The 12,934-nt window shown below is 40.4% G+C and overlaps 2 protein-coding genes across 2 annotated transcripts in view; one reads left to right on the top strand and one right to left on the bottom strand.

Moving 5' to 3' along the window:
* The first annotated feature begins 4,100 nt into the window (after positions 1 to 4,100).
* On the top strand, positions 4,101 to 4,586 carry LOC137255373 (U1 small nuclear ribonucleoprotein 70 kDa-like). Its single transcript, XM_067792814.1, has one exon. The coding sequence runs from the start codon at positions 4,101 to 4,103 to the stop codon at positions 4,584 to 4,586; it is 486 nt and encodes a 161-aa protein (XP_067648915.1).
* Positions 4,587 to 8,921: 4,335 nt separating this feature from the next.
* LOC137256598 (uncharacterized) overlaps positions 8,922 to 12,934 on the bottom strand; it is an 89,441-nt gene continuing 85,428 nt past the window's right edge. The window contains exons 12-13 of the mRNA XM_067794473.1: positions 11,178 to 12,887; positions 8,922 to 10,968 (exon numbers count right to left, since the gene is read on the bottom strand). Coding sequence (XP_067650574.1) covers positions 10,888 to 10,968; positions 11,178 to 12,887 — 1,791 coding nt within the window. The 3' untranslated portion in view covers positions 8,922 to 10,887. The remainder of the gene's footprint in view (positions 10,969 to 11,177; positions 12,888 to 12,934) is intronic.

Below are 12,934 nucleotides of genomic sequence, written 5' to 3'. Positions count from 1 at the left end.
TACATAATACATAATTTATAACAAACACTTGTTTAATTCATTCTGCAATTTATTCACGATGTTGTCTGAACATGCTTCCAGTCAGTCCCTAAACATGTGAACATTGGCATCACCTCCCGACCACACCCATTCAAGCTGGAGGAGTAGGAATTTACTGGATCTCAAAGCAAACTGAGAAAAAAAATGTTCAATGAGAATTTATTGAATATATTTGTCCATTTTGAAATATTGCAGTCATGGCATAAAGTGTAATTTACATAATGACTTGTTCATACAACTATTTAACAAACCACTCCTGTGTCCTGACTGAATGGGTCGGATCCTTATCCTCTTGATCTACTGACTGGATAAACACTGGATGATAGACAAGTGCCATTGTCACAGTTGAAGGAGAAGCACCAGAAGGGGCCATTTTCAGTCAGGATTCTGGTGAGGGTTATAGACACCAAGGCAGGTACATAGGTGGTTGTGGTGGTGGTGGCTCAGAAAATACCAGTAAGTGGCACTCCATGACCGATTCCAGCTGCTCATGTACCTTTCTGATTACAGAACTACTAATATTGGGGCAAATTGATGAGATTTATTATTACCTTTAGAGTTCTATCAACTTTTGCTTCTATACTAATCAGCATTCATATTTCTGAGCCAGCCACCTATGGTTATAAATAGCTAGGTTATATACACTCTATATCTATTTGATTGACCATCAAATTTTCTAACACTGAGAAAATGCTGTATAATGGTAGAATACATGAAGGGTAAAACATACATGATAAAACTTCAATAATCAACATGATATATACTAGATACTACTGTGTTTGGGGAATCAACATTGTGCTAGGACTATCAACAGAGCTCAACCAACAGTCTCCACACAACCTTTGGTAACAAACCAGGGACTGACCACAGTGATCGGAAGACACAAGCCTCACTGTCTGTAAACGTTGATCTGAAAAAAAAAAAACCACAAAAAAACTATGGTCTTCTAATTCACAAGCTCTCATCACAGCTGTGTAATTTGTTTCCCTGTCCATGAAATAAAGTTTACAATGTTTTCTTCATTGTTAATTGAGCAATAGGTAATTCTTATCTAGAATAAGCACTGTGAGGACATTGATACAAAATATACATAGCTTTGACAAGCCCTGTAATAAGTCTTACACCTACAGATGCTTTTGGTTAGATGTATTTTGATGTTGTTCTAAGCTGGTCATGAGCAGACAGAATATTTGCGGAAGGTTTTTTGCTGCAATCAGAAATATTACAGCTGCGAGCAGAAATACAGTAATAATCATCAGTGTGACCCAGTCATCCTGAGCCTTGGTACTTATGTGTGTGGTGTGTTCAGTCCATTTGCATACATTGACAGCAGCTGTGTAAAAGACCACTGGGGCAAGTTCTTCCTCTTCTAATACTAAGCAGCTAATATGATCCCCCACATCATTCTTCCACTGATGTTTAATCAAGACTTATGGAAACACATCACAACTAAATAAATGCATAAAAAGTAGGTCCATAAATTTGCACTTAATTTAAGAGTGGAAAGAGAAAATATAAACAGATCTCTCCAAATCATAGATAATGCAAGTAAACTTTGGACAGAAAGCCCGACTGGAATCCTGGTGTGATCAGTGCATAGATCTAACATAGAGTTGTAAAATGGGCAACCACGGCACAGTAAAGGTGATAATACCTAGAGACAGGCATGTAGATATATATTCTATAGATACTCCCGGCCTGGTGTATACAGATCACATAGCACACACTGGATCACAGACAAGGGACTCCCTGGGTCACAGATACATCCATACACAACATCTACAGCATCAAGTAATCAGTGCAGACACAGAGCAGGTACTTGAGTTGTTACTACAACACAATTAAACTAGCCAGGGTTGGGTAAGCTATCGTAAATGTTAGACTGTCTGTATAACTTGTTCTAGTTACTATGCATTGTTTAATGTTGGACCATTAATAGAACTTGTTGCCAGTGTTGTGTAGTCTGTGTTAATTATTTGGTAGACTTTGTGACAAAGGGACAAAATAATTCACAACCATTCATAAGGACTTGAAACATTTTCATGAATATGCATTAGTTTCATTTTCATTAAAAACATCCAATTAGTATAACTGTTTGTATTAGTATAACCCTTTTACAGCAACCCCAATGCAAACACAAGAGTTGACATTCTTATTGAAACATGGATGGAAGCTACCTGCGTACTTTGTATCATTTCAAACCCAGCTGCATGGAATGTGCATCACCTAACCCTACACATACATGTGCAGATTAGGTGTTTATCTTTTTCAACAAGCAAATTTTGGTGATAGCATTTTTGGGTCCCAAGGGCAAAATTATGGCAACAACATTCATTTAAGATAAAGTCTTGGATGCTCACAGGTTTGCAGGCATGTAAATTCATTGTCTGAAGATGCATGGATCTGTTTTATTCAACACTTATGAATATGTTTGATTTGTTGATTCAGCACTTGCGTAGGAAGCAATCCTCCAAGAATGCCCGTCTATGGCACTTGTCCTAGAACAGTCATGCTGGAGTCCAAGACTAGCTTCCAAGTATCAGCAGCGATCACCAGCACTTACATCATAAGTAACCCAGAAAGAGACTGGTTAATAATATATATGTACAATTTGAACAATTAAACATTTTCTTAATAAAATGTGAAAAAGTTACAAGTGGGATTCTCATATAATACCATTTGCCTGTCTTAAACTTTATATCTACATTACAAAGACAAGGTGTAAGATTCGATGGTGTGTTTTTAATTTCATCCCACTTGTAAATATCATTTATAACTAATACATGCTGTGTATGTTAAAAAGCAGGCAGACATTACCTCTTACAGGAATATGCATTCAACATAGGTTTACTAAGTGTGCAAGATCAGTTACTCTTTTTCTGGGCTGTGAATCCATCCTTAAGACAATCATACTCAACTGAACCTTGACCTCAGACTTAGGAGTGTTATGATTGCCTTGAGCACATAAGCCTAAGAGAATGTAAAATTGGTTACTTTATGTACTGTCTGCACTGTTCTGCTGTTTGTTATGACCTTTACATGGAAAGTGATGTCTCATCTGTGAGATGCATGTATCAACATTTGAGTTAACATGATTAACTACGGTTGTCGTGTACTTTGAATCTTAGAATCAGAATTATAACACTACAGTGAGCTTGTGGGTTTCATCACTGTCTGAATTTACCAGATAGTTAGTTCACTGAGACCTCCAGATGTTCTAAGGCTCATAATGTGTTAACAAGCTAAGGCAACATATAACACCTGCTGTGATACAGCACAAATTAGGAATGGACTTACAGGGGGATTCTCGATCTAACAAGGTTGATGAAAATGTGTGCCTATAGACATTTTGTTAGGGTTCTTGATATGTGTGAACATGTGAAAAGGTTTTTTGCTACTTGGTCTGCTCTAGTCCATACAATACAGTTTGTTATATTCAGACCTGATTGTGGCTTAACACAACACTCACTCAATTAGGTAAAAATCAGTCTGGTCAAAGCTGGAATTTGGTCTTCCAAGTGCCAACATTTTAGTCTGTCACACTTTTAAGCTTATAGTTTAAGGACATTTTTCTTACCAAACAGCTCAATCCTATATAAATACATTTGTGGAACTAATAAATACATTTGTGGAACTAATATATTTGTATGTCATTTCACAGTAAAATGGTTCATTAAGTCAGTAGTGCCATCTTTTAGCATAACAGTAAAATTTATGTATTTTTACTGCTGAGAATATCCTTATTCAGTGCATGTGGTCACTAATTAAGTACTACAAGAGGAGTCATAGTTACAGCAATAACTGTTTTCTGAAGCTGAAGTGTTTTCTCCTTTTCCAAATCCTGCATAAGATTTCTAGAAAATGTCAATATTATTTCTGATAGTGGATTTTCACCCAGTCAGTGAAATCTACAAACCAAAGACTTTAACTAAAAGACAGACTTCTTACACAGTAGTGCCTGTTGCAGACCTAACTTGTCCTGGAGTCAAAATGAGGGAAGATAACGTCATATCAGACACATTAAGGAATCAACACAACAAAGACAGCAAATGTAAATAAAGATGGAGAGGGACAGAAAGATGAGGGCAATGTATGGAGGCAGGGGAAACAGAAAGATGGGGATGATGTATGGAGGCAGGGGAAACAGAAAGATGGGGATGATGTACGGAAACAGAAAGATGGGGATGATGTATGGAGACAGGGGAGACAGAAAGATGGGGGATGATGAACGGAGACGGGAGACACAGAAAAATGGGGATGATGAATGGAGACAGGGGAGACAGAAAGATGGGAATGATGTATGGAGACAGAAAGATGGGGATGATGTATGGAGACAGGGGAGACAGAAAGATGGGGATGATGAACGGAGATGGGAGACAGAAAGATGGGGACGATGTATGGAGACAGAAAGATGGGGGATGAAGTATGGAGACAGGGGAGACAGAAAGATGGGGATGATGTACGGAGACAGAAAGATGGGGATGATGAATGGAGATGGGAGACAGAAAGATGGGGACGATGTATGGAGACAGAAAGATGGGGGATGAAGTATGGAGACCGGGGAGACAGAAAGATGGGGATGATGTACGGAGACAGGGGAGACAGAAAGATGGGGATGATGTACGGAAACAGAAAGATGGGGATGATGTATGGAGACAGGGGAGACAGAAAGATGGGGGATGATGAACGGAGACGGGAGACACAGAAAAATGGGGATGATGAATGGAGACAGGGGAGACAGAAAGATGGGAATGATGTATGGAGACAGAAAGATGGGGATGATGTATGGAGACAGGGGAGACAGAAAGATGGGGATGATGAACGGAGATGGGAGACAGAAAGATGGGGACGATGTATGGAGACAGAAAGATGGGGGATGAAGTATGGAGACAGGGGAGACAGAAAGATGGGGATGATGTACGGAGACAGGGGAGACAGAAAGATGGGGATGATGAATGGAGATGGGAGACAGAAAGATGGGGACGATGTATGGAGACAGAAAGATGGGGGATGAAGTATGGAGACCGGGGAGACAGAAAGATGGGGATGATGTACGGAGACAGGGGAGACAGAAAGATGGGGATGATGAACGGAGACAGGGGAGACAGAAAGATGGGGATGATGAACGGAGACAGGGGAGACAGAAAGATGGGGATGATGAACGGAGATGGGAGACAGAAAGATGGGGACGATGTATGGAGACAGAGAGACAGGGATGATGTATGGAGACACGGGATACAGAGAAAGATGGGAACAATGTATGGAGACAGAAAGATGGGGACGATGTACAGAGACAGGGGAGACTGACAAAGAGGAATGATGTCTGGAAACAGAGAAAGATGGTGATGATGTTTGGATATAGTGGAGACAGAGACAGGTGGGAGACAAATCTACAGACAGAAAACTAGGGGACAGTGTATGGAGACAGTGGAGAGTGAATAAATCGTATCGCTTGCATCGTCAGTTACTGTAAACATTCCTTAACAATGAGCAACTAATGCATCACTCATATCCATGGTAACTGCAGTTGCATAAAAAAATAATTTGTGGGTATGATATACACATGGTCTAGATCAAATTCAACAATGCATACTTATAATAATAACATCACAAGTGACTGTACTCCCTATATGGTGTATGTTGGATGATTGACAAGTATATATCTGAGCTTGCATATCTAATGAATAGCAGCATACAGACAACCAAACTGCCTGTAACCGAGGGAAAATATCCATGTTTAATCCAGGCATCTGATACCAAGTACTGTGTTTCTTAAAATATAAACACTTGTATCCAGAAGATTTGACAGGATCACTGCTAAGAATTCCCAATATTGTTGGTACCAGTTGCCCATCACATGTCCAGAAGTCCCAACAGTGTGGCTGCACTGCAGTTTGCTATATGATAGAACACATCACAGAATTTCACAATGGTTTACACTATATACAACAGTCTGTGAGGAATGGTGCTGAACTCAGCTGAAGCTCTCGTAGAAGGTACAGGAATCAAGCTCTACACTCACAAGGCTGAAGCCTCCACAGAAAAATCAATCAAGTTTCTTCAGCTGCAAGCTGGAACCCTCCACAAAAAAGCCGCATGATTTGTCTAATCACAACAAAATGCTGGAAGAATTTACCCTGCTTAATATCCAGAAGCCTCTTTGTTTGTATTGGAAATAAAACATTTTCTTTGAAATAGTAAGTTCTACAATTTATTCTGACTTGACTTGGAAATAAAAGCAAAATATGGAGCACTCAACCTCAATTGCCATCTGGCCCTGACGAGACTAACTGGAAAATGTTCAAAAGTACTCTTCCACGTCTAAACCTTTTGGTTTTGGGATCAAGATGGTTGGCTGTGCTCCTGCCAAGTAGTTATGCTAATAAATACTTAAAGAAGTCATGCATGTAAGTGACTCCTTAACATAAAATTTCCTCTGAAAAATTCCTCCTTGATTTAAGAAATCCATTAGCTTACTTCATGTCTTACCTGGTAAACTTCTGACAAAATTCTGGTTCTGTTGTCATCAAACACAAGACAATATTTCCTTAAAATTATCATTACTTCAAATTAATAGCAACACAATAATACAACAAAACCAGTTGATCTGTCAGTTGATCTTTTGGAATGTCACCACAGACATTGATTTCAGTTTGATTAATCTTGAAGAATCATCATTACACAATGAATGGCAACAAGATTACTGTATTTCCAGGTGGTGCAAAGGGCTTGAACAAAGGATACTAAAAAGCTGGGGAGGTGCTGAGGGGTAGTCAAATAATATTATCATAAAAGATATATAATGAAATCATGGATTTCAGCGTCTGTATTTCAATACTAGCACGTCATGTTAAACATAGTCTGTGTTCTGTCAAACCAATAAGACATGATGGAAAGATTAAGTAGGTTTATGTACAGAAACATACCACTCAGGAAAAAGTAAGGGATATTACATTTTGCAAGAAAACCAATACCCAATGCCAATGTGTATGAGAAAATGTCATATACATTCATACAGATGAAAAAAATAGGAATAAATTTTCACATTTTACCTTAATTTCTCTTCAGCATCTGTTTCCTCCTTGACTTCATTATTTGCATCATATCAATCCTGTAAATCCAATATCCCCTACTTTTTTTAGTGGTAGGTACCAGGAGGCTGTGATTCATTACTTTCCAGATATATGTATATGCAAGTTGTACGATGCATTGTACCAGCTTCAGAGATGTCTAAATTCAGCACCATCCACACTTTGTGTAACATCAGTATTTACGGATAATGTCATTATATCAGTTATCAGTACAACATCAACACTAACTGCTTGTGACATCACCATGCAGAATGCTGCTGCTGCTGCTGCTGCTGTAGTAGTAGTGGTACTCCCTGGTATTGTGATGACACCAAATGTGGCAGTCAGCCACATGGCTGCCACCAACATCACTCAATAGTTGGTCAAATCAAATTCCACATACATAGTAATTCATGAAAACAAAATCAGCACCATCATTTATCAACAGAAATAGAAACAAACCAATCACACATTAGTGCAAACCCTGATTAAAAAAACTCCTGGCCATGAATACGTGGAGATAAAAATGTTCACCAAATTAGTGTTTCATTCACAAAAATAAGATGCATTTCACAAAATGTCTACTGAATAATGAAATAACTGCTACATGTCACCTCAGAAGATTTTCATAAAAGGAACACATTGTCACATCAGACACAAATGTCCTGAATCATCTAAATACATCAAACAGAAACAATATGAAAAACATGTGAGATGATCATCTAGCAAGTAATAGATTATTACTGGGTGGTTATTTCATGGATAATAGCACAAGATAATCACTGGCAAGTATCCACTTGGTACTCTAGGTACATGTCATAACATTCTTATTAAGATAATCATGGATTATCTTGGAGTCTAAGGTAGTATTCAAACTTGAGTAGGCAGGTCATATTTGTCCTTATTTCTAAAAAAACAACTCAAACACACAAAGTGAAATATGTTTGCGACTACCAGTAGTAAAATTGTGAGATCAGTCAAGGAGTACTTTCCTGATGTGCAAATTCAAGAACATTGTCACAAATCCGCTAGAGTTACATTGTTGAATACTTACAAAGGGTAATGCTTGAGAACCCCATGAAACAACCACCCAGCTTTGTCAAAGCTGCTGACCTGAAGTTAGGTACAAGGAGCAGCACGAGGACCTTCCACATCAAGTACATGCATACAGTGTGACAATCAGTTGGAGATGTTTTGTGCATGCGTCTCGCTATGTACATGACCGGGAGGGACATCAGGAGTAATCCAACAAGGCCACAGCTCAGTCTGGACTTGCTGTCTCTGCAGATTATGTAGCAATGGGAAAACAACACAAAGTTGATTCAACTTTCACTACAGTTGCTCTGTCCAGCCCAGTAGGGTCATGCAAAACAAGCAGCGAGAATATAGCGAAACGTCCCAAGTGTTCTGCTTTGTCACACTATATTGATGTTTGAAGAGAGCATGTTCTATGAATCCTCTCAACATGCCCCACTGCAGTTACTCCAGCTCCATGTAACAATATGTCTACTCACACAGTTTCAGAAAACAAACAATAATCCTGCTAATTGCTCTGTTTGGAAACACTGAAGCTGGACATGAGGATGAGCAGCCAGGATGTGATCACAAATCAATAAAGTATTCTAGAAGTGGTGCAGCCCACAATATACCACAGTTGTGAACATGGACTGCAACTCGTGTAGCCAGGATCATCCCATGACGATTCGTGAAGAACAATCAACGAGTCCTTGATCTCAGAGTGGCCCCAGATGCTTACAATTTCTTAAGGTATGGTGTTTAACTCATGAGAATCACAGACCAAGCATTGTTAGATTTTTCATTTGTTATTTTCTAAATGGAGTAGCATGATAGTGCAGCTGAGAGTTTATTATCATGACTGTTTAGTTGACACAGATACATGGAACTGCTTGTTTTAAGAACTGTGGAGGAATAACCTGATTTAGAGCATTTTGTATCTGATGACAGTGTTACTGTCAGATACAACTGCTACTGAAGTGTCTCATACATCTGACAACACTGAAACATCTGTTATAACACTGCCTGAAATACCTGTTATAACACCATCAAAAACATATGTTATATCAGTGTCTGAAACATCTGTTATAACACTGATGGAAACATCTGTTCTAACACTATCTGAAAATCTGTTCTAACACTGTCAGTTATAGTTGACTGCTGACTGAAGTGGGGTATATTTCAAGGAGGGTTATTCCTATTTTCCTCCAAAGCCACATTTCCCACCTGACTAGCTGCGAATGAGGCAACATACACAAGTGTGCTGGTGTTTATACTATTCAGGATACACTGAATGGTGGCTCCTTTCCCTCAGGCACCCTCCATCCCACCCTTCCAAATACCAGTGAAAGGGAGGCAACCAGTTCACAAATGTCAGACTTATTATATTATGTCACAATCAGATTTCCTGAAGAAGTGGTGGTTTATTTTCCACAAATGTTACAGGTAAACATGTCCTTGGTATCACCAAGGGTAAGGCAATAATATTCGCGTGAGCACAGCCATGTTTGTGTGTTCAGCCAGAGAGGTGTATAACCTGGCAGTTCCAGCAGGAGAGGTGGGAAACTGAATCAAATTACACCAGCTTCAACAGAATGGCCTGCTTGTAGCTTCAGATAGGCAGGGATCATAAATAACAGTAACAAATCTCAGTGGAGCAGAGATGTTGAGGTAATCATCTGCCTGTCTGTATTTGACATAGTCTGTGTATGCAGGTTATTAAACACACCTGTAATAACCTGCTGGGTAAAACACCTGCATAATCTGTTGCTACTTAGAAGGTGATCAACTCTATGTCCCTCATTTGGTGGATGTAGTCTCCACATGGACACAATGATGATACAGTTATAGTATGCACCACTATGTTGCAGCATCCAGAGATATTCCTCTTGGTATAATATAGGTATTCTAGTGCCACGGTGGTAGTCATACACTGGTGGCAGTATTATCTAGATACGTATGAATTGGCCATTACCTTTCTGAGTTGTACCTGCAAGGTTTCATTATGTCAATGTCTTATCCATTCTTAACTAGACAGTAATTAATATCGATAGTTAAAATTTTCTCATGCCAAAAAATGTTTTGACTCTGTTAAAGTTTACAAAATTACAAATAATTCTCAACTCTAAAATTTTAAATTGTAGAAATGTTAAGAAACTGTCAGTAAGAAATGGAACAGTTTTGAATTGAATTCAAATAGACCAAACAAATGACCTATCAGTAACTCCAATGACAGTTTCGTGATACTATAAATGCCCCTGTGCCATGATAGAGTGGGCTCAGATGGAGGTGGTCATAGTGGATAGTGGAGTCATACCAGAAAGCAGGCTGTAGCACCTGTATTGCTTGTATACTGACCAGCTGCTCTTTCAGCAGACATGTAAGAGACGGGTGCTTGGGATTTTTCCCCATCCTGTTTTGATGTTTCAAATATTATCATACATCTTTATTACCAAAGATGACTGTTTGCTAGATCAAATGAGTTCTGAAGGACCCTTTCAACCCTTACACACCAGCTGAAGATGAATGGAAAATGTGGCTTCATAATCATGGCAAAACATAATCAGGACAATAAAAACACTTCAGAATTATTCAAAATGCCATATCAAAATTACATAATAAACAATATATCAACTAAATCTATATAGCGCCTGAGGCGTTGACAAAACAATGGCTGGTGGCGAGGGCCAACATGAGATCATTGTGAACGGGAGAATGTCAAGATCATTGTAGTCAAGATCATTTGGGGCCAACTGATGTCAAGTCAGACCGGGGAGTAGGCTGAGAAAGCGGAACCCTCAAGTGTAGTAGTTGTCACTAGGTCATCATGGATCGGCACAAAATGCTGGAATGGAAGAAATTGGTTCAAGTGAATTTCGTTCCAGGAGGAATAAGTCAGGACCTACTGTTTCTAAACAGAATGGTAACTATTACTAAAATCAAAGACTCACAGCTGATAACTGCAGAACTATACAATACTAAAACCACAACTGTTCATCAACCTCACATGATGAGCATCTTTTCAATAGTCAGTCTCTGATGTGTGTAACTTACCATATCATCTCCCTCCATCAGTGTCCGAGCTACAGGATCCTGCACACCACGCTCTGGTTCGGATACATCCCTGAAGAACGTTTGTAATCGACAAGTGAACAAAGCACACTCATCATCCAAGAGTGCATCAAGGTAAATGTCGGAGTCACTTGGTACATGTCGCGCCTGCTTGGCTGGCAGGGGAGAGGTTGCACTTAGGGTCACAGAGGTCAAACTGGAAGTCACAAGGGTCACCGATGCAGGAACTACCTGATCAAAGGCAGACGATTTTGTTTCCTGCAGGAGACTCCTGAACCTTGACTGTTCTGAGACTTCAACACACTGACGTTTACAGGTTTCAGAAGGTTCACATGAAGTTTCTGGAATTTCCCTGTCATCAGAACACACAGATTCCTCATCCAGTTTGAGTGATGGAACATTAGAGTCGTCTCCCTTTGGGGATGATTGACTAGCTGCCACTTTAAGAGCTAAAGGTGTCCATATTGGAGGCATGATTGTGGGAGGAGAGTGTTCCTCAAAGGTTGCCTGAGATGGTCGGTTGGGTTGTGGCATAGACAAACCCAGGGCTATGGATGTGACAGGGACAGGAGAGTTGGTCTTTCTGGTGCCACTGGCAACATCTGGTGTCAGTTCCAGCTCTTCTCTCAACAGAGGTAGCTTGCAGGGTGCCCTCGGGCTGAGAGGAGCACTGGAATCAAGGGTCACAGGTTCTTGCACACCTTCACTGCTTCCTTGTGAAAATTGTTCAGAAGTTGAGGACAGTTGTTGTCCATCACTAGACACATCACCGGATTCATAAGACTTGGATTGGACAGTTTGTTCAATGTTAGACATGCACTCACGCTTACTACTGGAAGACAAGGAAAAGTCTGATTGTGTAGACTGCAGTCCACGACCTGCGTGGACAGCACTCGAAGAGGTTGTCATAGACTTGACTTCTTCATCTGAGTCACATGAGTCGGTCACAAGATGAGGTGCAGCTCCTTCTGATGAGGATGGCTGGTAATTTTCATTAATGTCCCCAGATTTTATCTGAGTCTGCTCCTGCCTGCAGGCTGGCTGTGATGGACCCTGTTCAGGGCCACATGGAGGAATGCTCTGTGTATTGCACTTGAGATCTGTGTTGTTGTTGTGCTCAGACTGGTCAGGTTGGGCTCCACAAGACATCTGACTCTGCCTCAGCCTCTGTTCCAGCTGCTGCTGCACTCTCAGTAGCTCCAGCTGGCTCTGTTGAACAGCCAGGAGTTGCTGCTGGATTTGCGACTGAGTCACCTGGATGTCACCCAACTGACTCTCTGCTGGTGCAGGTGGACAAGGACCTGGAGCCGCTTGTGTAACATTGGAGTTGATGTCACTCGGAACATCCAGTTGTAATCCCTGAGTCACTGAGCTGTGTGTTAGTGTTGTACTAATGTTAGATATAGTCACACCGTGAGGCAGACGCTGGTAAGGAATCTGAGGTTGCCGGGATGATGGTGTAAGAAGATGGTGGATGACATCAGACACACCTGAGGTGTCTGGATGACGACTACTAGATTGTTGACGTTGCTGTGTGAGCAGCTGTTGTTCTTGTTGCTGGTGATGGGTGAGATCATGTTGATGAGGATGAGGATGATTGTTGTCATTGTCGTCCTGTTTATGCTCGTCACTCATGGCCATGTTTAGCTGCTGCAACTCGTGCAGAAGCTGTCGCTCCTTCTCCTCCAAACTCTGCCAACACAACACAGGTAGTTACATTTAAGCAGATATCGTCAGTT

The sequence above is a fragment of the Haliotis asinina genome, chromosome 11, assembly GCF_037392515.1.
Source record: "Haliotis asinina isolate JCU_RB_2024 chromosome 11, JCU_Hal_asi_v2, whole genome shotgun sequence".
NCBI lineage: Eukaryota > Metazoa > Mollusca > Gastropoda > Lepetellida > Haliotidae > Haliotis > Haliotis asinina.
This window is presented reverse-complemented; position numbering and strand designations above follow the sequence as displayed.